At 47.3% G+C, this 27,875-nt stretch overlaps 1 protein-coding gene across 3 annotated transcripts; it reads left to right on the forward strand.

Annotated features, from left to right (window-relative positions):
* Window positions 1-566: 566 nt before the first annotated feature.
* On the forward strand, window positions 567-27,875 carry LOC137519215 (E3 ubiquitin/ISG15 ligase TRIM25-like). Of its 3 annotated transcripts, none has more exons than XM_068238077.1 (2): window positions 567-819; window positions 8,093-10,366. In XM_068238077.1, exon 2 carries the CDS (start codon window positions 8,095-8,097, stop codon window positions 9,697-9,699), a length of 1,605 nt encoding a protein of 534 aa, XP_068094178.1. In that variant the 5' UTR covers window positions 567-819; window positions 8,093-8,094; the 3' UTR covers window positions 9,700-10,366. The 3 variants fall into 3 exon arrangements, with proteins under 3 accessions (XP_068094178.1, XP_068094180.1, XP_068094179.1); XM_068238079.1 differs by lacking the exon at window positions 8,093-10,366 and adding an exon at window positions 25,795-27,875 and having other exon boundaries at window positions 569-819; XM_068238078.1 differs by lacking the exons at window positions 567-819; window positions 8,093-10,366 and adding exons at window positions 21,755-21,944; window positions 25,795-27,875.

Below are 27,875 nucleotides of genomic sequence, written 5' to 3' on the forward strand. Positions count from 1 at the left end.
CAGTTTTCTGCTTTTTTCCGCACATTGCATGACACTACATGCCATGCAAACGCAAAAACGCACGCGGAAAAACGCACGCGTTAGACGCGACCGCAAAACCCGACGGAAACCTGGGAAACGCAGGGGAAAACGGCCCTGCAAGTGTGTTCCCTGCCTTAAGGTATACAGATGAACGTGAAATACATGTAAAGCATATGATTGCAGCATGTGGGTATTGTGTGCAATAAAACATTTCTGCTCTCTGCTCGTCCCTCCTCCATTTTATGTCCACTCCCTGCCCTCTGTCCATCTTCTCCCCTTCTCTGTGTGTCCTCCCCCCTCCCCTTCTCCTGTCCTGCTAGTCATTTCAACCCCCGAATGCTTCCCTTGTAAAATGATCCGAGATTCGGATCAAAGATCCGGATCTTTTCAATGATCCGATTCAAATCATCCGAATCATTGAAAAGATCCGAACTTCCCATCTCTACTGCTGTGGTGACATTGCTGCAGTGTAACTTCTATGCTGCCCAGCTGTCACTAGAGAACACTCTGCCTTGTCTGCTAGTATCAGCAGTGGCAGCCATCTTGCTGTAGACCAGCACAACAGTCATACATATAGACAGGAGGAGACCACAGCCTGCTGCACTGAGGACACTTTTGGGAGGCTGTGTTGCTCTGAGCCTCCACCACACAGTCATGTGACCAGCCTCACCCCTCCATTCTCCCGCGGATTCTCTGAGCCTGCAGCAGCCTTGCCTGTGTCCCCTGGTAGCTGGGAGAGGGGGCTGTGTGTGATCAGCAGCCAGGAGGAGCCCCCATTATCCTGAGTGTGCTGAGCAGGTGGGGGTCTCTCTGCTGCAATGTTTATTATACTTAGTGCTGGATTGTGTGTGAATAGGTCTGAATAGTCTGTCCACCATATTAATGTAAAATATTATAGTGTTTCCATAACCTCTCCCACATCTAGCAGTCTAAGGCTACAGTCACTTTTCATGGACTCAGCACTCTCTGTGGCCGGAGTAAACCCAGGACTTTCAGAGGGGGGGGGGGGGGGGGGGGGCTACATGAAAGGTTGCAGTATTAGATTGTGAGCTCTTCTGAGGACAGTCAGTGACACGACTATGTACTCTATAAAGTTGATACTGACAGTGGGAGAGGAAAAGATTCTGAGCACGAATCACAAGAATAAGTTCAGGTCTGTTTCACACTGGAGATTGGGGTTGCGGCCGCCAATTACAGGCCTTCAAGGATTACTGGGTTAGTACGTGGTAAACTCCGTCTGGCAGCCGGCCAAGCAGGAAGTGATGCTCACATCCTGTGGCCGAAGCAATCGCGTGCACAAAAGCGTATTCCTAAAATACGCTTTGGCACATGCATTATGTGTAAAACTTGTGGCGGGTTTACACACACATGCACGTCGCCATAGACTTACAAGACTTCCGGTCGGCTGCATGTCACCGCGGTACCGCACGGTAACATAGATGTGTGCTAGCGTAGGGGCTGCGATGAAAGCGTCACTTCCGTCGCAATGCGTCAGTATGAAAGTCCCCATAGACTTATTGCCCTGTGGTGGGGTGCAGTAAAAATACTTAACCACCCCAGTGTAAAAGGCCCTCACTCTCTGTGCCCCCACACCATCCACCTGATGCTCTCTCTGCCCCCACACTCCCCCCCACCATCCACCTGATGCTCTCTCTGCCCCCACACTCCACTCCCCCCCCCCCCCCCCCCCCCACACCATCCACCTGATGCTCTGTGCCTCCACCATCCACCTGACGCTCTGTGCCCCCACACTCCCCCCCCCCCCCCCCCCCCCCATCCACCTGATGCTCTCTGTGTCCCCACATTCTCCCCATTGACATCTAGCAGCTTTCCTGCAGCATCTAGCTTAAGTCAGCGCGTCACATGACCCAATGCGGGTCAGGTGACCCGCCAGCTTGTGTGAACGGGGAAAGCCGCTAGGTGCTGCAGGAAGGGGTATTTAGGGTGGGGGAGGTTTGTGCTTTTTAGACCAGTTGCGCAAGAACATGTAACCGGCAGGGATGGGCTTCTGAGTAGAAATCCATTCGAATTCGAAATTAAATTGAGGCTTAAGTAACGCAGGTGTGAGCACAGGAGACACTGGGGGTTACTTACCCAGAAGTCCGTCGGTTTCTATGAGTCTCACTCCACTCGCACGCAACCTATGGGACGCGTTACACGACCCACTACTGCACTTCCTCCTTCAAGCCGGAAGGAAGAAGTGCTGTAGTGGGTCGTGCAAAGTGTCCCATAGGTCATGTGCGAGTGGAGTGAGACTCATAGAAGCCGACGGACTTCTGGGTAAGAAACCCCCAGTGTCTCCCGTGCTCACACCTGAGGCAATTAACCACTTGAGGACGTTTTAAACCCTCATTTTTCATAAGTTGGACCACTGCAGCTTTAAGGCCAAGCTGCAGGGCCGCACAACTCAGCACACAAGTGATTTCCCCCTCTCCTTTTCTCCCCACCAACAGAGCTCTCTGTTGGTGGGGTCTGATCTCTTCCACAATGTTTTTTTTTTTTTTTTTTTACAAATATTTTTTTTCTTTCTGTTTTTTGTTTAACATTTTCCCCTCCCTCCCTCCTCCAGTCAGCCGATCGCTTCTGTGTCCCCCAGGGGAACAGCCGTGGCACGCAGCTGTCCCCAGTACAGTGCTGCCTTAGATCGCAGCGCTGTACAGGTATATTAGACGGTCTAACAATCTCTGAGTGGCGATCGCCGCTGGGAGACTGAAGGAGGAGCTCGCGCGATCTCCTGTTAGCCCCATAGAAGGCCGTTCATGCCAGTCAGCGTGGAGCGGACCTGGAGCTGCCGCCGCGTTCTCGTCGCTTGGCGAATTTGAATGGCTTTCTACTCGGAAGCCGACCTCTGGTAACCGGCATCAGGCTATCTGCACAGGTGCTGGATATTGGGGACTCTGCTGTACTATACTCTACATATGCACTCCCCGCAGAGCTGTTGTGAATCCTCTGAGAATGTTGTGCACATTGAAGGCAGAGGTGTTGCCTATCACCCATAAACCTAGTTCAGATCATGCAGATGTGTAATAGTGGAGGAATCCTCTCATTCTCCTGCAGAGTACCTGCACTTCACTCTTCGCTGTATCCACAGTTAGACTGCCTAGGGCCGGATCTATGTTCCTTGTTCCTTTCCTCACCCTCTACAAATACTCTTACCAAGAACTACTTTTGATTTTTATTTAACAGCTACTCTAAGCTATACCCTAAGTTTAGTTCACATGCATCCCTGGCGTACATGAAAAAAAAAACAGAGGTAAACAAATGCTTTAAAGTTAGGATGACCCAAAACATTGTATAATAGCATTTACTGGAACCCTGTATCAGCTGGGTTCTGGTGCATAGCTCTACTTCCTTGCAGAAAATGTCAGAGGCCTTTTTCTTACAAGTGACAGGGCTACACGCTGAAACCTGGCTGATATGGGGAATCTTATACAGACAACATGCTGGGGCATTCACATTGAGAAGTTGAAAGGTTGAAATAGCTGGAATGGGTAGAGTGTCAGCTTCTTGTCCAGGAGCTTTTTGTTCCCAAACACAGATGCCATCTTAAAGAGGAACTGTAACGACAAAACGGCCCCTGGGGGGTACTCACCTCGGGTGGGGGAAGCCTCAGGATCCTAATGAGGCTTCCCACGCCGTCCTGCGTCCCTCGGGGGTCTCGCTGTAGCCCTCCGTACAGCCGTGACGCAATATTTACCTTCCTGGCTCCTGCGCAGGCGCTCTGATGCCTCTCGGCGCCGAAGTAGGCGGAAATACCCGATCACCGTCGGGTCTGCTCTACTGCGCAGGTGCAAGTTTCCGGCGCCTGCGCAGTAGAGCGGACCCGACGGAGATCGGGTATTTCCGTCTATTTCCGTGCAGAAAGTCGCCACAGCGCCCCCGCTGGAGCCAGCAAAGGTAAATATTGAACTGACAGTCGGCACAGTCGCCGGCTGTTCGGAGGGCTGCGGCGAGACCCCCGTGGGACAGAGGACGGCGTGGGAAGCCTCATTAGGATCCGGAGGCTTCCCCCACCCGAGGTGAGTACCCCCCAGGGGATCTTTTTAATGTTACAGAGTCTCTTTAATATAGCTTTAAAGTGAACCAGAGACGAAGCACCCTCATGTATTTTACCATATATATCAGTGGGAACATTAGAGAAAACACCTACCCTGCTCTCTGTTTCATTTTTAACTATTCAGCTTGCTTCTTATCAGCCATGATACAATCCCAGACTGAGCATTCAGTCTGGCTTTGCTCAGGAATTTCTATAGCGGAGTCTGTGTTCTCTGGTGTCTTTTCAAGCCCAAGCCTGCCGTCTTGTGGCTCTGCTCAGGAATCATTATAGCTGAGTCATTATAGCAAAGCCAGACTGAATGCTCAGTCGGGAATTTTATCAGGGCTGATTAGAAGCAAGCTGAACAGTTAAAAATGAGACAGACAACAGGGTAGGTGTTTTCTCTAATGTTTCCACTAATGTATATGGTAAAATACACGAGGGTGTTTCGTCTCTGGTTCACTTTAAAATTCCTAGGCGTTGGCAGCAATAAAATGCCTTTTATGTTACAAATTTTAAATCAACAAGATTGTAATATGCAAATTAGGAGTCTGAGTCGGTGAAATCCTAAACTGAGGAGTCTGAGGATTTTTGGACCGACTCCACAGCCCTGGTGTAATCAATAATTAGCCTTAAAGAGAACCCGAGGTGGGGTCTAAGAATCCTATTAGCACACAGAGGCTGGGTCTGCATATAATGCCCAGCCTCTGTTGCTATGCTGTCTCCTCCCAGGCCCCCCCTGCTCTCTGCTAGCCCCTATAAATCACACCGCAGTGTCACACGCAGCATGTCAATAGCAGGCTGTTTACATGCAGACTGTCACTCTCCGCCACTCCCCCTCCTCCTCTATATCGCTGCTCCCTGCCTGCGTCCCTTCCCTCCCTGCTGATTGGAGGGAAGGGACGCAGTCAGGGAGTGGCGATATAGAGGAGGCGGGGAAGCAGCGGAGAGTGACAGTGTCGCTCGCACAGCGGTTTGATTTATGGGGGCCAGCAGAGTGCAGGGGGGGGAGACAGTATAGCAACAGAGGCTGGGCATTATGTGCAGATCCAGCCTCTGTGTGCTAATAGGATTCTTAAAACCCACCTCGAGTTCTCTAAGATTAATGGACATATGGCATATATGGTATTGATTGATATATGGTATTGATTTAACCGGGACAAGCCAAATAATGTATTTTGAAGGGTTGTACAACGGCGGCACTTGTTATGTGAAATTTAGAGAGGGGGGAAACATGAAAAAAGTGTAATTTTTCCATTTACGCCAACATTTTCTGGTAAAATGGATATAAAGATAAACAGTTCTTGGAAAAAAAATATTTATTACCGAAAGAAATCCAACATTGTCCTGAAAAAAAAAAATCTGCATCACTTTCATGGCATAAGTAATAAAATGTTATTGCTGCATGAATAGCGACACATCCAAGATACCAAAACTGTCAGGATTTTCAACATGTAAAAACTCCGGAACCAGAAGTGGTTAAGATAACGTTTTTTTTCTTAAAGAGAATCTGTAACCTAAAAACCTCATATAAATAAACTTACCAGCCTGTAGGTTTTCATCTCCTGTCCCCCTCTATCACATTTTCGCTGCTCCCCACCAGGATCCTGGCCATAAAAAAGCAGTTTTATAAACTGTTTTTGTAAACAAAAAATATGGCTGCCAAAGAGGAGGTTCATCATAATATTGCATGTTCCTGTAAACTGCATTACAGTTTCCATGAAAGGTTATATTATTGAACAATAAATTCAGCCTTTAGAGTTTATTTCATAGTTTAGAAGAAGTTTTACCTTGTAAAGAATGCTGCAATCTTTAGTAGTGATTACTGATAGCAGGTCCATGTCTGCATTCTGCAATAGTCTATGAGCTATGCTTCTCACAATTATCAGCTTTTATCAGTAGATGATACTGAGTTACTGAGAGCAGGGAATGTGTGAGCTCTGCTTTTCACAGTTTTCAGTGTGTGAAAGACTCAGAGACTCAGAGCAGGGCTATCAGTGTAACCTCCTCCTGTCTGTAAACAATTACAGCCACTTCCTCTTTGGGCCGACAAGCCTGACAAAGGAGAGGAAATTTGATTCATTACAGCAATGGAGCAACTAAAAAAGGCTGCAGTAAGCCAGAGCACTTTAGAATAGATATAGGAACTTGTAGGATAGTAGAAAAAAGGCTGAAAATTTTGTTACAGAGTCTCTTTAAAGGATTTTTAGCTGCAGGTGTGATTGTGGTGGCACGGTAAAGGTGCCTATACATCAGACGATGTATGGGCAGATCGGCCAAGAGACAGATCTCTCACTGATCATATCTAATAGGAGAGAGATCTGTAGCCTGCCCATACACCACAGGTATCTGCATCCAGCGGCCCGACGCTGCCCTCCCCCTAATATTCTATGTGTCCATGTTTGGCCCCAAATTGGTTGCATCGTTGATCGGGCATGCACTTGGCAGCACCAATTTTCATCTGATTTAATTAAAATAATCAAATTGGATGGTTGATCGGCCGCCAGGTCGCCTGATGTATGACCACCTTAAGGTTTTGTAAGTTTTTTCTTTTGTTCCTTAGTGTATGTTTGCCATACAGAGAGACTGGGAGGTTATCTCCACCACACCCTGTACAGGAAATGTGAGACTAGGGATGCTCTTCTTAGTAGCTAAGAGTACGTAGCTACTCGGATTCAAAAGGTAAATTAAACAGCTGTGACCGCTGGAGGTGTGGAGTTAACTTACCCATGTGTCCGGCAGATCCTATGACTTCAATTCACGTCATACACCGCGTTCCATGTCACTCCTACACTTCATCCTTCCAGCTTAAAGGGAACCTTAACTGGCGAGGAAAAAAAAATTCACTTACCTGGGGGCTTTCCCAAGCCTCCTGCAGCCGTCCCGTGCCCGCGCCGGTCCTTCGGTGCCCTCCGGTCTCCCTCCGCCGCTAAGTTTCGTTTTCGGACGTAAACAGCCGTAAAGCGCGTCCGCATGACGCCAAACGCGTCATGCGGACGCGCTTTACGGCTGTTTACGACGAGGAATGCGGAAGAGGCCCGAGGACGACTGACAGTCGTCCGAAAACGAAACTTAGCGGCGGAGGGAGACCGGAGGGCACCGAAGGACCGGCGCGGGCACCGGACGGCTGCAGGAGGCTTGGGAAACCCCCCAGGTAAGTGAATTTTTTTTTCCTCGCCAGTTAAGGTTCCCTTTAAAGAGTAACTGTCAGGCTACAAAAGCTAATTTAAACCTCTATTCTCCTGTGTTAAACAGTTTAGAAGGAAGCCAAAAAGGCATTACTGAAGATAAAAATCTCTCTTACATTTGATGTGTGCTTATCAGCAAAGCTGTTATTCCCAAGCTCTTAAGAAGACGCAAGCCGCATACCATACTGCAAAGCATTCTGGGGCTCTCCCCTCGGCTGCTAATGAGACGTTACAGGGTCAAGTAACAATAGCATGTAACTCAGTCCAGCGCAAAGCACTGATAAATCTCCCGGCAGAGTACACTGCAGGAGTCCGCTATTGTTCCTAGCCACATGGCTAATTAATATTCACTGCACACTAGTGTTATTCAGTACGAGCTTTTCTGTGATCAGGAAGCAGGGAGGACATGACGACACATTTGGCTTCATAGGAGACAGACAAACATGGAACCTGCCATGAGCTGTCAGGAGCATCATTCTCTGCATATACTATATAAAAATTCTGTGAAATCCAAACGTGGACAGTGAAATGCATATGTAATGTAAGTACAGCCTATATTTAGCTACTGATATATGTGTTTATTTTCTCTGAGACCTTATACCTAACAGCTCCTCTTTAAAGTAGAAAGGGTGGGAGTGACATGGAATGCAACATGTGACACAAATGGAATGCATAGGGTCCGCCGGATGGGTAAGTTTACCTCCCGCGGTCACAGCTGTTTAATTTACATTTTAAATCCCGAGTAGCTACATACTCTTAGCTACTAGGAAGAGCATCCCTGTGTGAGACTCCCTCTAGTTTCTGCACTTCTCAGACTTTCACTCTCATTTCTCTCCTCTGCTGTCAGGAATGGCTTCTGCTGATCTGAGGAAGGAGCTGGACTGTTCCATCTGTCTGAGCATTTATACAGATCCTGTGACCCTGAGATGTGGACACAACTTCTGCCGGCTCTGTATAGCTCAGGTGTTGGATACACAGGAGGGGACTGGAGTTTATTCCTGTCCTGAATGCAGAAAAAGGTTTCAGCAACGTCCGGCACTGCAAAAGAACATAACGTTGCGAAATATTGTGGAGAGATTCAGATCTGCTCAGCCAGATCAGGAAGAGATTGGAGTCTTCTGTACTTACTGTATTCACTCTCTTGTACTGGCTGTTAAGTCCTGTCTGCATTGTGAAGCTTCTCTGTGTGACAATCACCTGAGAGTCCACAGCAAGTCACCAGAACACGTCTTGTGTGACCCCACCACTTCCCTGGAGAACAGGAAATGCTCCGTCCATAAGAAGATATTGGAGTATTACTGCACTGTGGATTCTGCCTGTATCTGTGTGTCCTGCAGTTTGGCCGGAGACCACCAGGGACACAAGGTGGAGATGCTGGATGAGGCCTCAGAGAAGAAGAAACAGAAACTAAGAAATGATCTGCAGGAACTCATCACTAAGACAGAGGAGACTAAGAAAGAAGTCCAGTTTCTGAAGGAGAACAAAAGAAAAGTCCATGAAAAGTCATCTGGTGTAACAGAGGGAGTCACTGTCCTGTTTAGAGACCTCAGGAGACAGCTGGACGAGCTGGAGAAGAGAGTCCTGAGAGAGGTCTCCAGGCAGGAGGAGCAGCTTTCTCTGGCATTGGCTGATTTCATTCAGCAGCTGGAAATAAAGAAGGCCGAGCTGTCCAGGAAGATGTGTCACATTGAGGAGCTGTGTAACATGACTGACCCACTGACTGTCTTACAGGAATCACACACAGGTGACTTGTGTGACACTGAGGAGGGGGATAAGGAGGACAAAGAGAGACATGATGGGCGGGATCTGGATGTGGCTCTCATCTCACACACATTATACACGGGGTTATCTGATATAATAGCCGGGGTAACTGGAGGCTGCAACATACAGGAGGCTACAGACATATCACTGGATATAAACACAGCTAATAATTATCTACATATATCAGATGACATGAAAATTGTATCCAGGTCAGATATCAGGCAGAATCGCCCACAAACACCAGAGAGATTTCAGGGATACCGTCAGGTGATGAGCAGACAGAGTTTCTCCTCAGGGCGACATTACTGGGAAGTGGATGTCAGTAAATCAGAGTGGTGGCGTGTAGGAATGTGTTACCCCAGTATAGCCAGGAGAGGAGGGCAGTCATGGATTAGGGGTAATAACAAGTCCTGGGATTTGGGTAGGAAGAATAAGTGTTATGTGGGACATGACAGTAAAGGTATCCGGTTACCTGACAATGTCTCCTCCTGTAATAGAGTCAGGATATATCTGGATTATGAGGCTGGGCAGCTGTCCTTTTATGATCTGTGTGTCCCAATCAGACACCTCCACACCTTCACTGCAAACTTCACTGAGCCCCTCCATGCTGCATTATATGTACAAAAAGGTTCTATAAAGATATGTGGGAAGAGAAGAAGCCAGGAGATGGGAGATAATATAATGTGGGGCTGATAGAATATACTGCTGTGTCATATATAGGTTACATTGCTGCATAGAAAGTAGAATACTGGTAGGACTCCAGAATTTATTTTATTTTTTCATACAGAGGGAAAGGAAATTTGTCCATTTTATATTTCTGTCTGTGAGCCCACGGAGGGGATTTATTACCACTTCCTGTCTCATAGACCTCACTGGAACAAGTGTCCTCATTGGAGAGTTATCACCTGTTCCCATGACAACCACACATTTCTGGAATTCTCCTGGCTCTCTGCCCTGGTGCTGCTGTCACATGACAGGAAATGAGGGGATAATCTGCAAAAAAAGTAGCAAGTCAAAATGATCTACCATGGGGTCGGGATCTACCATGAAGCCCTTCGCAATCTACCTAATGGGCACCCCTGCTCTAGGTCCTATAGAGACTTCCTGTTCCTCCTCTGGTCCTGTGTTCCACCGCTTTGTCCCTTGTTAGCCGTCTCCAACCCATCGGTCAGACTCTGCTAACGGGGGACACATCGGTAAGAGCCGGGGACCTTAGAAGGAACAGGAAGGCTCTATAGGACCCAGAGCCTCCCCTCTTCTGGGGTGAGTATTTATTTTATTTTGTTTTTGTTTACACTTCAGACTCACTTTAAAGGGAACCTGAAGGGAGAAGGATATGGAGGCTGCCATATTTATTTCCTTTTAAGCAATACCAGTTGCCTGGCTATCCTGCTGATCCTTTGCTTTTAAAACTTTTAGGCTGGTTTCACAGTGGGACGTTACAGGCGCACGTTAGAGCAGCCTGTAACGCACCCCACCGCACAGCAATGAAAAATCAATGGGCTGTTCACAGTGCCCACGCTGCATTACATTGTAACGCTGCGCCATAACACAACGTACTGCATGCAGTAGACTATTTGCACATGCTCAGGCAAGTTGGGGAGGAGCGGAGAGCGGCCGGGCACATGGCTAATTAATATTCACTGCACGTTGTGACATGCAGTGTTTACTTCCAGGAGCGGCCGCTCTGTGCGGCGATTGGCCGGGCGGGACCACGTGATGCCGCATGCGTCCAAGAGTACGCATCACGGACGCCAGAGTGAGCTGCACAACGCGGCTCACTCCGACGTCCACATCGGAGAGCACCGGGCGCTGCGTTAGGGGCACGTTATGCGACCTTAACATCCCCTAAAACGCAACGTCCTGGTGTGAAACCAGCCTTAGCCATAGATCCTGAACAAGCATGCAGCAGATCAGGTGTCTCTGACATTATTGTCAGATCTGACGAGATTAGGTGCATGCTTGTTTCTGGTGTGATTCAGACTCATAGACAGCAGAGATGGCAGGCACTCAGACACTGTTGGTTGTGTTATGGGTTAAATCCAGCATGTGCTGCAGCAGTGAATACCCCAGTCATAAGCTATGTACACAAGGCGATGTACAAGTCCCTGAATAAATCCAGGAGGAATTGCCAATTTTGTGCGAACATGTAAAGTGCATATCCAGTGCATAATCAATCAACCCAGTCTTGTGCAATTACATGTAGAGATATACTTATCCCATCAGTGGTGGCTGGGATGGAGGCAGGGCTATGGAGTTGGTACAAAAATCATCCAACCCCCAACTCCTCAGTTTATGATACAGAAAAGGGGACACCAAGAGCCCAGTATAGTGTAATATGTACTGGTTATGGAGGAGATAATGATAAGTAAGTATCGTTATACTCACAATTGAGGGTTACAACTCAGGCAACCACTGTATAAGCAGGTGGACCTGCTAGACCTGCCCCCAATCAGGATTAAAAAGTCGCTCTCTGTAGATCAGAAAAAGGGGTATCAGCCCTCCACCAAGGGTGGACTTGTACAATGTAAAAGCAAACATTCGCCAGTAGGATAAAAAAAAAGGTAAAATGTTTAAAAATAGAGGAGGCAGCGGTGGACTTACCTCCTCCAAGTAGATACAAATTAGTAATGAATAAAATAATTTAGACACGCCACGATTCACTACAATGCGTTTCGCAGGAATGACTCTGCTTCATCAGGCAATAGGGATGGAGTATACAGCAATGCAGGTCTAGGACTATGCCAAGCGCCTCTGTATACTCCATCTCTATTACCTGATGAAGCAGGGTCATTCCAGTGAAAGGTATACATTTTTTTTTTGATAGAACATCAATACTAATTTGTGTCTACTTGGAGGAGGGAAGTCCACCTCTGCCTCTATTTTTAAACACTTTACCTTTTTTTCCCCCTATCCTGCTGTCTTCTCTGTTTACTGTTACATTCCTCAGTTTATGAAACCTCTGAATCCAGGTACTCCAAAATTGCTCCGACTGACTGCACAGCCCTGGGTGGAGGAGGCAGCAGTGGGCGCCAGGAGGTGCACAGCCTTATGACTGTTTTGCAGAGTGTGAAACGGCGTCTTCCGAGGTCTGTTCACATGCAAATGGCAACAAAAGCTATAGTGCCAGACATATTCTTTTCTCCTGGGTTATTCAGACACTACTGCAACCACATAGATCAGCAGGACAGCCAGGCAACTGGTATTGTTTAAAAGGAAATAAATACAGCAGCCTCCCTATACTTTTGTCTTCAGGTTCCCTCTAACTATGGCAAGTGTCAGTTGGTGAATGACATGTGATGAGTTGCTAGGAGGCAGCACAGACAGTTCTTATTGCAGACAGATGAATGAGACCAATTTCTGTACAGACATATTTTTATACCTCAAAACCTTTGGAGCCAGGAAAGAGGGACACTAAGACACGCCCCATGCCACACCCCCATTTTACATGTAGCTTGTCCCCTCCATCCCCTATAGTTTTCTTACAGTTACCTAGTGCTAGTTGCCCTTCTCCCTCCCCTATACAGTTCCCTAGTGTCTAGTGGTCCCTCCCCTATATACAGAGATCCCTAGTGTCTAGTTGCCCTCCCTCACAGGAGCAGGGGCGCTACTATAAGGAACCATGCTGGATGGTGCACAAAAGATAGAAGGTGGACAATTACACTGGCCATACAGATCAGTGGAATGGTCTGCTGCATAATCACCTCCCCAGGTGTTGTCCAGGGTAGGAGTGCACCAGCCAGAGAGGTAAGTAGCATGGTCTGCTGCATCATCCCCTCACCAGATCTTATACTACCTACAACCTTAAAGAGTAACACTCACCCCACTGCCTATGCCCCTAAAGAGTAACACCACCCCCGCTGTCCACACCCTTAAAGAGTAACACCACCCCCACTGACCACACCCTTAAAGAGTAACACCACCCCCGCTGTCCACACCCTTAAAGAGTAACACCACCCCCACTGACCACACCCCTAAAGAGTAACACCACCCCAACTGTCCACATCCATAAAGAGATACGCCACCACAACTTGTCAGATACTATGTTAATGTTTAATTGATTTAGAAATATATATATATAGCCAATATACACAGTATATCTTCCCTGCAGTCAATAGTATTTGTGTTCCCTTATTTGCTGTTAGGTATTCTATGGTTTTATTTGATGTTATGTATTCTATTGGTTTTATATCTCCGGAGCGTGTCCTCCTAGTCAGACCTTACACTGGAGAGTGTCCACCTAGTCACACCCTACACCGGAGAGTGTCCTCCTAGTCACACCCTACACCGGAGCGTGTCCTCCTAGTCAGACCTTACACTGGAGAGTGTCCTAGTCAGACCCTACACCGGAGAGTGTCCTCTTAGTCACACCCTACACCAGAGAGTGTCCTCCTAGTCAGTCCCTACATCGGAGAGTGTCCTCCTAGTCCAGGGGTGGGAAAACTTTTTAAGTCAAGGGCCACATTGAGCTTTGAAAATGGGCCTGGGGCCCGAGTGCATTGTCGTTCCTGCAAACAGGAAGCAGCGTGTGGATACCGACAATGCAGAGAGGAGACCAGCAGCAAGTGACCGGCGATTGGAACGCAGGCAGGTTAGTTGCACTCAATACACGCTTTCTGCTGCGCATTACTCTGCAGTCAAAGGGGGGAGCATGGAGGGCGGCCCAGGAGAGAAAGGGAGGGAGAGGTCGGGTCGCCCTCCCAGCGGCTCCCCCTACATCACCGCACCCCCCCTTCCTAACGCTAAGGGTGAAACAGGCATGAAATTTCAACATCCCTGCAGACAACTACAGCCATATCGGAAAAATAAGATAAATACATACCGATCCTGCGGGTAGTCCAGCGCAGCTCACCCGGCAGCCTCACTTTTCTCCTGGATCCGATGCTCTCTCAGCCCGCTCCCATGCTGAGGCCGCTACATCCAGGTTGCCCGGCCTGCAGCCTTTTCCTCCAGCCAATTAGAAGGGCCCAATTTCCTGGGCTCAGGTGGGCTGGGTTAACACGAGCGCCCAGCAAATCCTGAGCCCTCCTGCTGTCATCGGGCAGAACGGGCACCTCAGAAAAAAAAAACCTGAAACACGTTGCAAGCTTCGGCGGGCCGGATTGAGAAGGTCGGGCCGTACTTTGCCCATCCCTGTCCTGGTCAGACCCTACACCGGAGAGTGTCCTCCTAGTCAGACCCTACACCGGAGAGTGTCCTCCTAGTAAGACCCTACATCGGAGAGTGTCCTCCTAGTCATACCCTGCATAGGAGAATGTCGTCCTAGTCAGACCCTACACCGGAGAGTCAGACCATACACAGTAGAGTGTTCTTGTCAGGCCCTACACTGGTGAGTGTCCTCCTAGTTAGACCCTACACCGGAGAGTGTCCTCTTAGTCAGACCCTACATCGGAGAGTGTCCTCCTAGTCAGACCCTATACCAGAGAGTGTCGTCCTAGACAGACACTACACCGGAGAGTGTCATCCTAGTCAGACCCTACACTGCAGAGTGCCTTCCTAGTCAGACCCTACATTGGAGAGTGTCCTCCTAGTCAGACCCTGCACCGGAGAGTCAGACCATACACAGTAGAGTGTTCTCCTTGTCAGGCCCTACATCGGTGAGTGTCCTCCTAGTCAGACCCTACACCAGAGAGTGTCCTCCTAGTCAGACCCTACACCGGAGAATGTCCTAGTCAGACCCTACACCGGAGTGTCCTCCTAGTCAGACCCTGCATCAGAGAGTGTCTTCCTAGTCCGACCCAACACCGGAGAGTGTCTTCCTAGTCCGACCCTACATCGGAGGGAGAGTGTCTTCCTAGTCCGACCCTACACTGGAGAGTGTTGTCCTAGTCAGACCCTACCTCGGAGAGTCAGACACTACACCAGAGAGTGCCCTTCTAGTCAGACCTTACAACGGAGGGTGTCCTCCTAGTCAGACCCTACATCGGAGAAGTGTCCTCCTAGTCAGACTCTACACCGGAGAGTATCCTCCTAGCCAGACCCTACACCAGAGAGTGTCCTCGTAGTCTTAACAGCAAAGTTCATATATAGGTTATACCTAAAAAAAAAAAAAAAAAAAAAAGAACACATTTACGGTAGCTGTTCAGAAATCAGAGTTGGAAACTAATATCTTATCCAAACAAGGACATACTTACTTAAAAAAACTATAAACATCTAAAGGTGCCCACTAACAGTACAATCTCCCGTAAGTTGGTTCAAATAGTAAATGGGTGGGTAGAGCCTGTCTTTTTTCAAATATACCAATAGTTTTACTGATCCAGACTAATGTCATAAATGTAACTGCTAACATTGGCATTGTGCTCTCCACTCTCCACAATTTCTTAAGAGCCGGTTGGAAACGTTTCAAGATGATGTGCAGGAGGTTGTTATGGTAGCAACTACGCTGTTTTAGTTAATCTTATTATATGTTGTATTATGCACTTTAAATGCTATATCCCTAATGTTGTGAACTGCAAGATGTACTATACAGTATGTTAGTTTTCCTTTTAAAAATCTCAATAAACATATTGAGAACAAAAAAAAAATATATGCGTGTTTTCTATGAGAAAATGCATATAATGTGCAAAATGATACTGTGCTTCTGTGTTCTTTGTCTGCATGCAAAATTTGCATGCACCGTTAGTGTGAACGATCCCATTAACTGGTTTTAAAGTAAACCTGAGATGGTATAAAAGGAAGAAATTATGCATACCTGGGGCTTCCTCCAGGCTGATTGGTCCCTCGCCATCCTTCTGACCACCTGGATCCTCCGCTGTTTGTTCCGGAATTCCTCCAGTCCGGGGCATACAGCACGTGCATGGGCGTGGTACGCTCCCAACTACAGGAGTGCAATGGGGGGGATTTTCCAGGGAAAATTGTGGAGGATCCAAGCGGAACAGGAGGGGGGACCAATCGGGGGGAGGGACTGGAGGAAGCCCCAGGTATGTATAATTTCTTCCTTTTATACCATCTCAGTTACACTTTAAGCACAAATACAAATGTTCATTCAAGAGAAGCATACAACTTTGACCAGTGTGAACCCAGCAAATCTATTTCATAACCTAACGGTGCCCATGCGTGGTACAAATTTTTCTTTTTTTTTCATTTGGATAATTTTGTTCGATTATTCCGTTAGATCGAATATAAAGATTTTTCCAATATGTCCAATCAAATTTTTATTGAAAAAATCAGATAATCGTTCTTTTTTCTTGTTCGAAAACAAAGATTTTTTTCGATTCTATAGTTTTGGTTGAATAAATGGGGAAATCTAATATTTTTATTGTACAGTGTATGGTACAAAAAAAAGTTTGATTTTCCCATTTATTTGACCAAAACGATTGAATCATAAAGAATAGTTTTTCGATCAAGAAAAACAAACGATTATCCCGTATTTCTATAAAAATCCAATCGGACATGTTGGAAAAATCTTTATATTCGATCTAATGGAATAATCAAATAAAATAATTTAAAAAGAATTAAAAAATTGTACCATGTATGGACTCTATTAGAGAGACTGGGTGAGTGCTATGCTAATGACTTTCTATATCTTATACTTGTGTCATTATTATTATTTTTGTTGATTTATAAAACGCCAGTATATTCAATGGCGCTGTTTAAAGTCAATTATACTTGTAAGCTTAGATACTTGTATACTCTTATTTTACACAATGTTATGTTTTCCTATGATCGTTGAAGGAGACTGTGTTTATTGCCTATCCAAAGAATGTTATTGGATCTGATTATAATTAAACGTTACATTATATTCTAAATGATATTTTTATGCAGTCTGTTAATTAGTATATCTATACGCTCTTTAGGGAATTGGTGAACTCTCCAAGGCAGTTCCTATCTCTGGAGACTGATACAGCGTCCATCCACCAGCAGACTTAAGCTGGCCATACACCTGGCGATTTTGCGGCCCGATTGACCATCTAATTTGATAACGTTATCATATTGGATAAAAATCGGTGGCGCAACAAGCATGCCCAACTGACGATTCGACTGATCTTGTGCTGAAACCGGTCAAATGTATAGATCAAGCAAGCTGGAAAATCTCGGGTCTATGTGGTCGATCGGATGCGCAGCGCTAGCAGGGTGCGATAATGGGATGAGTAATGAATGGGACAGAACCCGCGGCCGATGTACCCCCCTATGGTTAATGTCCAACCCCCCGATGCAATAAAATCTCTCACCTGTCCGGCCTCTGCGAGTGTCCAGCTGCTTCTGCTTCCTCCATTCACATCCCAGGTGACTGCCGGGTATAGCACTGGCATGTGCATGTCACCCACACGGGACGCTAACGGGGAAGAGAGAGTGGCTGGACACTCGCGGCGGCCGGAGAGGTGAGAGATTTTAATGCACAGGCACCGGGGGAGGTAGGGGGGCATTAATATTTAGGGGAAGATAAGGGAGGCTGCATCACAAGGCCGATTCCTGAGAGATTGATTGACTGAAATTGATTGGGAATTGGCCTGTGGTGTATGGGCAGCCAACAGATCTCTCTCTGATCTGTCTCTTCTTATATCACTAGATGTATTGGCACCTTTACAGTAACACCATTGTCTGCCTACCCAGAGATTTACACCACCCTTACTATCCACCCACCCAGAGACCTACAGCACTCTCACTGTCCGTCCATCCTGAGAATTACTTCACCCCCACCCAGAGACTTACACCAACCTCACTGTCCACCCACCCAGATGCTTACACCAAACCCCACTGTCCACCCACCAGAGACTTGCATCACCCCACTGTCCACCCACCCAGAGACTTATACCACTCCCCGTGTGAAAAAATGGGTGTGGTCATTATGTTATGTGGGCGGGGCTAACTGTAAGGTACCGCGTAACAGTGAGGCGGAGATGCAAGAACCATTACTTCCAACACATGAAATGCAAGAAGCATTACCTCCGACACGTGAAATGCAAGAATTATTACCTCCGACAAAAGAAATGCAAGAACTATTTCTTCCGACACATGAAATGCAAGAACCATTACCTCTGACACATGAAATGCAACAGCCCTTACTTCCGACACATGATATGCAACAACCCTGACTTGCGACAAATGAAATGCAACAAATGATTTCCCCAACACATGCAGTGAGGCAAACATTATTTTTGACATATGAAATGCAGCAAATGGGAAATGAGGCAAATATTACCTCCCACACGTTAAAATTCAGTAAACATTACCCCCCACACATGAAAAGTGCACATACACATATGAAATGCAGCAAATGTTACCTCAGACATAATTTAATTAAATGTTCTGACAGAGGCGCTGCATCCAACTGCACAACGTCTGAGTCAGGCTGCATTTCCACTTGTGCGGTGCGAATCGCCGCGGTAAAAATTCGCATGCGGATGCGAATTTCGCATGCGGGTCTACGCGAATTTTCATGCGAATTCGCATGAAAATTCGCATGCATGACGATGTATGCGAATTTAACCATGGCAGTGCTGGTGTGCTTTTCCATTGTTTCTATGCGAATTCGCATGAAAATTCGCGTACCCAAACCGCATGCAAATTTCCTATTAAATACATTGTATGCGATTCGCATAGCGGTATGCGGTATGCGAATTCTGATGGCTCTGCCATGCGAATTTTTTCTGCACAGAAAAACGCAAAGGAATCCTGACAAGTGGAAACAGTCCCTTTCACTTGTATTGCTATGCGAATTTGCATGCGAAAAACGCATGCGAATTCGCAATAGTGGTGTGTTTTGTCTGAGGAAGCGGGCGTGAGACCCGCGAAACGCGTTGCAATTGTTTTATTTGGAGTATAAATTAAATTTTGTCTTTACCAATCACATTGGTTGTGTTTGACCTTCTGGGTAGGTAAGTCCATCCTTTCCCCCCTGATTTTACTGTTTTTATATTGGTTCATGTTTTTTTATTCTGCTGGCGCCTCTGTATCCATTGCACATTGTTATCCACCTGGTGGATGGGTGTAAAAACCCCTTTTTTCCTACTACGGAGAGCGACTTCTTAGCCTGAGTGGGGACAGGCTTATTTTCCCCATATGCGCAAAGAGTGGTTGCCTGACACTTGGCAACGAATGTTTGCGAATATATCTCTACTTGCTATTACATTTATACCTCAATATCATCAATAATACACTATTGGGGGCTCCCGGTTGTTGTTTTTTTCTGTTTTACATTATTTAATTAAATTTTCAGGCCCACTGGGTGCTGGTGGGATGGAGCTGCTGAGTAGGGTGGGAGAGTGACACTGGATGCGGCTGGGGGGGGGGGGGGTGACACTGGGCGGAAGGAGGGTGACATTGACTGGAAGGGGAGGAAGGTGAAACTGGGTGGGGAGGAGGATGACACTAGGTGGGGAGGAGGGCGACACTGACTGGGTCATGAGATGGGTGACAGACACTAGGTGGGGGGAAGGGTAATAGGTAGGTGTCCCAGTATAGGTAGCTAGTCATAGCATAGGTAGGTGCCTCAGTAGGTAGCTAGGCATAAGTAGGTGCCCCAGTATAGGTAGCTAGACATAGGTAGGTTCCCCAATAGGTAGCTAAGCATAGGTATGTGTCCCAGTATAGGTAGTTAGGCAAAGGTAGGTGCCCCAGTAGGTAGCTAGGCATAGGTAGATGCCCCAGTAGGTAGCTAAGCATAGCTAGGTGCCCCAGTATAGGTAGGTAGGCATAGCTAGGTGCCCCAATTGGTAGCTAGGCATAGGTAGGTGCCCCAGTAATAGGTAGCTAGGCAAAGTAGGCTGATGCCCCTGTAGTATTTAGCTAGGCACATAGGTAGGTGTCCCATCATAATTAGCTAGGTATAGGTAGCCAGCGGGGGTAAAGGTAGCCAGGCGGGCAGGAAGCGGGGACGCCGGGTGTCAAGCGCCTTTACTTACTTCAGGTTCCTGCGGTCCATGTGGAAAGCATGGCAATAATGTCCTGCGAAGAAGGAGAAGCGTGGCCAGGCCTAGTAAGGCACAGTAAGCCTGTCGGCGAAAATGAAATTAGCTAGCGACGTGGGACAGGAGGATCCGTGAGTGACTGCAAGGGCACAGGATGGCTGCCGGGGACTGGTAGAAGTCCTAGGTGAGTAAAACTGATTTATTTTTATGCATATCGGAAGTATCCCTCTAAATATAGTCCTGGTGATAAATACAGTATATGGAGCAGCGCTGCCATATTTCCTTTTTAACAATACCAGTTGCCTGGCAGCCTTGTTTATCTATTTGGCTGCAGTAGTGTCTGAATAACACCAGAAAGAAGCATGCAGCTAATCTTGTCAGATCTGACGATAATGTCAGAAACACCTGATCTGCTGCATGCTTGTTCAGGATCTATGGCTGAAAGTATTAGAGGCAGAGGATCAGCGGGTTAGCCAAGCAACTGGCATTGCTTACAAAGAAATAAATACACATCCCTCTCACTTCAGTTAAATAAGGCTGGCCATGTGCTTAGCTAGAGCAGTGTACATTCCAGAGTGACAGGAAGTGATAAGCAGTAGCTGCTTTATTCCACTGGGTTAGGCTAGATTTCCATTTGTGCCATTTTCCACACATTTTCACGATGAAAATTCACGTGTATGAAAACCAATGATTGTGAATGAGCTACGAAAAAAGCTGACAGCCTGTTCTATAATTTCACATGCCGTATCTGACTTTTCGTACATAATGCGAAAAATCGCATTGAAATGCTTCTTCTGGTGTCCGTATTCTTACCAGCAAAAGGAACTTGTCATGCTGTTACTAGGCAGAACATGTAAATTAGGGGTACTGTGAAAATTTGCATAAAACACATGTAATATAGCGTGTTTTTTTCTTTTTTTTAAATTTTCACGGCCATTGCAAAAAACATTGCATAAAAATGCAATGCTACAGTGGAAACGTAGCCTAAAGGTAGCCAGCCATACATCTAGCGATGATGGGCAGATTCGATCAAGAGACGAATTTCTCTCTGATCAAATCTGATTAGAGAGAGATCTGTCGGCTGCCCATACACAGCAGGCCGATTCCCGATCAATTTTCAGCATGAAATCTCTCGGGAATCAGCCGAGCTCGCTACATCCACCGCCTCACCGCTGTTCCCCTAGCGTATAAATGTATGTAATGTGTGCATTTATACATTACCGGTCCTGTGTTGTGGCGCCCGCCCTTTTGAAACCTTCACTCTTCCATAGCCGCGTATACGTTGCCGGCGTGGTGCGTGACATCACACGCCGGCGTGTTATGTACCAGCAGCGTGTATTGGGCTAACAAAAGAGGGGGGTATCGGGAGTTGGACAGACACCGCGACACGGGACAGGTAATGTATAAGTGTGCACATTACATACATTTATATATTGCAGGAACAGCACCAGGGTTTCATCACATTTGGCGCTCATCTCGATATCGTTTACAGTTACTGCTGCATACCCAACCGATTACGCCAGCCGATATATTGCAGCATTTCCAACTGATACAATGCGACCATTTTCAGCCCGAAATTGGTTGCATTATTGGTTGGGTAGGCACTTGGCAGCACTGATTTTCATTAATTTACTAGCAGCCCAGATTTGTTTACTTTTTTTTTTTTTTTTTTAGATTCACCTTTTTTTTTTCACTGTAAATGTACTGACAATTGGCATCTCTGCCAGATAGTATGTGGCCTCCTTCAGGCAGACTCCTCTGGTGACAGAGTTGCAGTGTAACTTCTATGCTGCCCAGCTGTCACTAGAGAACACTCTGCCTTGTCTGCTAGTATCAGCAGTGGCAGCCATCTTGCTGTAGACCAGCACAACAGTCATACATATAGACAGGAGGAGACCACAGCCTGCTGCACTGAGGACACTTTTGGGAGGCTGTGTTGCTCTGAGCCTCCACCACACAGTCATGTGACCAGCCTCACCCCTCCATTCTCCTGCGGATTCTCTGAGCCTGCAGCAGCCTTGCCTGTGGGGGGGCTGTGTGTGATCAGCAGCCAGGAGGAGCCCCCATTATCCTGAGTGTGCTGAACAGGTGGGGGTCTCTCTGCTGCAGTGTTTATATTACTTAGTGCTGGATTGTGTGGGAATAGGTCTGTCTGCCATATTAATGTAAAATATTATAGTGTTTCCATAACCTCTCCCACCTCTAGCAGTCTAAGGCTACAGTCACTTTTCATGGACTCTGCACTCTCTGTGGCCGGGCAAACCCAGGATTTTCAGGGGGAGGGGGGGGGCTACATGAAAGGTTGCAGTATTAGATTGTGAGCTCTTCTGAGGACAGTCAGTGACACGACTATATACTCAGTAAAGTTGATACTGACGGGAGAGGAAAAGATTCCGGGCATCACAAGGATGAGTTCAACGTCGGCCCGCCAAAAACAGGCCTTCGGGGATTGCTGGGTTAGTACTAGGTAATCCCCGTCTGGCAGCTGGCCAAGCAGGAAGTGACTCTCACTTCCTGTGGCCGAAGCGATCTTGTTTCCAGAAGCGTATTCATAAAATACGCTTTGGCGCATGCATGATGTGTAAAACTTGCGGCGGGTGTACACACATGCACGTCGCCATAGACTTACATGACTTCCGGTCTGCCACACTTCACAGCGGAACCGCACAGTAACATAGATGTGTGTGAAAGCGTCACTTCCGTCGCAATGTGTCAGTATGAAAGTCCACATAGACTTATTGCCCTGTGGTGAGGTGCAGTAAAAATACTTAACCGCCCCAGTATAAAAGGCCCTCGCTCTCTGTGCCCACACACTCCCCCCCCCCCCACCCTTCACCTGATGCTCTCTGTGTCCCCACACTCCCCCCACCCTTCACCTGATGCTCTCTGTGCCCCCACACTCCCCCCCCACCCTTCACCTGATGCTCTCTGTGCCCTCACCCCCCCCCCCCCAACTGACGCTCTCTGTGCCCCCACACTCCCTTCACCTGATGCTCTCTGTGCCCCCACACTCCCCCCCCCACCTGATGCTCTCTGTGCCCCCCCCCCCCCCCATTCTCCTGATGCTCTCTGTGTCCCCACACTCTCCCCATTGACGTCTCTGCAGCATCTAGCGGGCTCCTAGTGGCCTCCACCATCCGTGCGCTTAAGTCAGCACGTCACATGACCTAATGCGGGTCATGTGACACGCCAGCTTGTGTGCACAGGGAAAGCCACTAGGAGCCCACTAGGTGCTGCAGGAAGGGGTATTTAGGGTGGCGATATTTAGGGAGGTTTTGTGCTTTTTAGACCAGTTGCGCAAGCACATGTAACCGGCAGGGATGGGCTTCCAAGTAAAAAGCCATTCGAAATTAAAATGAGGCTTAAGCAACGCAGGTGTGAGCACGGGAGACGGGGTTACTTACCCAGAAGTCCGTCGGCTTCTGAGAGTCTCACTCCACTCGCACGCGACCTATGGGACGCGTTACACGACCCACCACCGCACTTCCTCCTTCAAGCTGTGCGAGTGGAGTGAGACGCATAGAAGCCGATGGACTTCTGGGCAAGTAACCCCGTCTCCCGTGCTCACACCTGAGACAATTAACCACTTGAGGACGTGTTAAACCCCCCTAAAGACCAGGCCATTTTTCATAAATTAGGCCACTGCAGCTTTAAGGGCTCGCTGCGGGGCCGCACAACTCAGCACACAAACGATCCCCCCCCCCCCTTTTCTCCCCACCAACAGCTCTCTGTTGGGGGGTCTGATCTCTCCCCCAATTTTTTTTTTTTTAACAAATATTCTTCTTCTTATTATTTTTTTTTTATAAAAATGCCTGTTTTTTTTTTTAATTTTCCATCCCTCCCCCAGTCAGCCGATCGTGGCACACAGCTGTCACCAGCACTGTGCTGCCTTAGATTGCAGTGTTGTACAGGTATATTAGACAGTCTAACAGTCTCCGAGTGGCGATCGCCGCTGGGAGACTGAAGGCGGAGCGCTCACCATCTCCTGCTAGCCCCATAGAAGGCCGTTATTGACAATCGGCGTGGAGAGGTCGGCAAGAAGTTAAGCCTCATTTTAATTTCGAAATTGAATGGCTTTCTACTTGGAAGCTGATCTCTGGTAACCGGCATCAGGCTATCCCCACAGGTGCTGGATATTGGGGACTCTGCTGTGCTATACTCTACATATGCACTCCCCGCAGTGCTGTTGTGAATCCTCTGAGAATGTTGTGCACATTGAAGGCAGAGGTGTTGCCTATCACCCATAAACCTGGTTCAGATCATGCAGATGTGTAATAGTGGAGGAATCCTCTCATTCTCCTGCAGAGTACCTGCACTTCACTCTTCGCTGTATCCACAGTTAGACTGCCTAGGGCCGGATCTATGTTCTTTGTTCCCGTCCTCACCCTCTACAAATACTCTTGCCAAGAACAGCTACTCTAAGCTATACCCTAAGTTTAGTTAACATGCATCCCTGGCGTACATGGAAAAAAACAAAAACACAGAGGTACACAAATGCTTTACAGTTAGGATGACCCAACACATTGGGCCTGATTCACAAAGCGGTGCAAAGTGTTTGCACGCCAGTGAAAAGCCCTTTATCACGCCTAAACTCAGTTTAGGCATGATAAGAAGAAACTCGCGCGAATTTTCCGCGGCGCACGGTGCAGTGCGCGCGATGCGCCCATTAAACACTATGGGCGCTGCGCGCGGAATTACGCAATTGCGCGCGTAAAACTTTGCGCGCGGGACTTTGCGCGCGATAAAGAGCACAAATCGGTGATAACATCTTAATATAGCTTTAAAATTCCCAAGCAATGGCAGCAATAAAATGCCTTTTATGTTACAAAATGTCAGTCAACAAGATTGTAATATGCAAATTAGAGGAGTCGGTGGAATCCTACACTGAGGAGTCTGAGGATTTTTAGACCGACTCCACAGTCCTGGTGTAATCAATAATTAGCCTGAAAGAGAACCCGAGGTGGGGTCTAAGAATCCTATTAGCACACAGAGGCTGGATCTGCATATAATGCCCAGCCTTTGTTGCTATACTGCCTTCCCCCAGTCCCCCCCCCCCCCCCCTGCGCTCTGCTGGCCCCCATTAATCAAATTATATAGAGGAGGCGGGGGAGCGGCAGAGAGTGACAGTGTGGATGTAAACAGCCTGCTACTGCCTACATTGGATATTAGGGAGGACAGTGTGTGTGTGTGGGGGGGGGGGGGGGGTTGCATTTGTATTTGTAACTTGTTCCAATATCGATCATCACACCCTACCGACCACAATGGCCCGACATCTTGCAGAATGTCAGATTGATTCATTTATCCAATTTTAGCCCCAAATTGGTTGCATCGTTGATTGGGCATGCACTTGGCAGCACCAATTTTCATCTGATTCAATTAAAATAATCAAATCGGATGGTTGATCGGCCACCAAGTCGCCTTATGTATGGCCACCTTAAGGTTTAGGAAGTCTTTTTGTTCCTTAGTGTATGTTTGCCATACAGAGAGACTGGGAGGTTATCTCCACCACACCCTGTACAGGAAATGTGAGACTAGGGATGCTCTTCTTAGTAGCTAAGAGCACGTAGCTACTCGGATTCAAAATGTAAATTAAACAGCTGTGACCACGGGGGGCGGGGGGTTAACTTACCCATGTGTCTGGTGGATCCTATGACTTCCATTCACGTCACACACTGCGTTCCATGTCACTCCTACACTTCATCCTTCCAGCTTAAAGTAGAAAGGGTGGGAGTGACATGGAACGCAATGCGAATGGAAGGCATAGGATCCGCAAGACACATGGGTAAGTTTACCTCCTGCGGTCACAGCTGTTTAATTGACATTTTGAATCGGAGTAGCTACATACTCTTAGCTACTAGGAAGAGCATCCCTGTGTGAGACTCCCTCTAGTTTCTGCACCTCTCAGACTTTCACTTTCATTTCTCTCCTCTGCTGTCAGGAATGGCGTCTGCTGATCTGAGGAAGGAGCTGGACTGTTCCATCTGTCTGACCATTTATACAGATCCTGTGACCCTGAGATGTGGACACAACTTCTGCCGGCTCTGTATAGCTCAGGTGTTGGATACACAGGAGGAGTCTGGAGTTTTTTCCTGTCCTGAATGCAGAAAAAGGTTTCAGCAACGGCCGGCACTGCTAAAGAACATAACGTTGCGAAAAATTGTGGAGAGATTCAGATCTGCTCAGCCAGATCAGGAAGAGACTGGAGTTTTCTGTACCTACTGTATTGACTATCCTGTACTGGCTGTTAAGTCCTGTCTGCATTGTGAAGCTTCTCTGTGTGACAATCACCTGAGAGTCCACAGCAAGTCACCAGAACACGTCTTGTGTGACCCCACCACTTCCCTGGAGAACAGGAAATGCTCCGTCCATAAGAAGATATTGGAGTATTATTGCCTTGCAGATGATTCCTATATCTGTGCATCCTGCAGGCTGGATGGAGACCACCAGGGACACAAGGTGGAGACACTGGATGAAGCCTCTGAGAAGAAGAAACAGAAACTGAGAAATGATCTGCAGGAACTGATCACTAAGACAGAGGAGACTGAGAAAGAAGTCCAGAGTCTGCAGGAGAACACAAGAAAAGTCCATGAAAAGTCATTTGGTATAGCTATGACAGTTACTGTCCTGTTTAGAGACCTCAGGAGACAGCTGGACGACCTGGAGAAGAGAGTCCTGAGAGAGGTTTCCAGGCAGGAGGAGCAGCTTTCTCTGGCATTGGCTGATTTCATTCAGCAGCTGGAAATAAAGAAGGCCGAGCTGTCCAGGAAGATGCGTCACATTGAGGAGCTGTGTAACATGGCTGACCCACTGACTGTCTTACAGGAATCATACACAGGTGACTTGTGTGACACTGAGGAGGGGGATAAGGAGGACAGAAAGAGACCTGATGGGCGGGATCTGGATGTGGCTCTTATCTCACACACATTATACACAGAGTTATCTGATATAATAGCCGGGGTAACTGGAGGCTGCATCATACAGGAAGCTACAGACATATTACTGGATATAAACACAGCTCATAATGATCTACATATATCAGATGACATGAAAATTGTATCCAGCTCAGATATTAGCCAGAATCGCCCACAAACACCAGAGAGATTTCTGACATACTGTCAGGTGATGAGCAGACAGAGTTTCTCCTCAGGGCGACATTACTGGGAAGTGGATGTCAGTAAATCAAAGTGGTGCCGTGTAGGAATGTGTTACCCCAGTATGGCCAGGAGAGGATTGCAGTCAGTAATTGGATGTAATAACAAGTCCTGGTGTTGGCGCAGGATTTGTAATCATTGTGGAGTGATGCATGACAGTAAAGAGATCCAGTTACGTGACAATGTCTCCAGTAATAGAGTCAGGATATATCTGGATTATGAGGCCGGGCAGCTGTCCTTTTATGGTCTGTATGACCCGATCAGACACCTCCACACCTTCACTGCAAATTTCACTGAGCCCCTCCATGCTGCATTATATGTAGAAGAAGGTTCTATAAAGCTATGTGGGAGGGGGAGCAACCAGGAGATGTGAGATAATATAATGTAAGGCCGATATAATATACTGCTGTGTCATAAACCGGTTATATTGCTGCATAGCAAGTAGAATACTGGTAGGACATTTTTTTTTCAAACTGAAGGAAAGCCTTTGTCCATTTTATATTTCTCTATGAGTCCATAAGAGAGGATTTCTCACCACTTCCTGTCTCACAGACCTCACAGGAAGTCAGAGCAATTATCCCAGAAGAGGGTGGAAATCCCCCTCAGACAGATGTCACTGGAACAAGTGTCCTCATTGGAGAATTAAAACCTGTTTCCATGACAACCATACATATCTGGAATTCTCCTGACTCTGCCCTGGTGCTGCTGTCACATGACAGGAAGTGAGGGGATAATCTGCACAATGGGGACACAGACTACACACCACAGCCTGACAGAGCATCTAAACCTTCCACATGCTAAGCAAAACAAATAAACAAGAAAAGCTTTAGCCTGGAGTTCCACTTTAAAGAGAGGCTGAAGTGCAAAT

Source organism: Hyperolius riggenbachi, chromosome 5 (assembly GCF_040937935.1).
Source record: "Hyperolius riggenbachi isolate aHypRig1 chromosome 5, aHypRig1.pri, whole genome shotgun sequence".
In the NCBI taxonomy this organism is placed as follows: Eukaryota; Metazoa; Chordata; class Amphibia; order Anura; family Hyperoliidae; genus Hyperolius; species Hyperolius riggenbachi.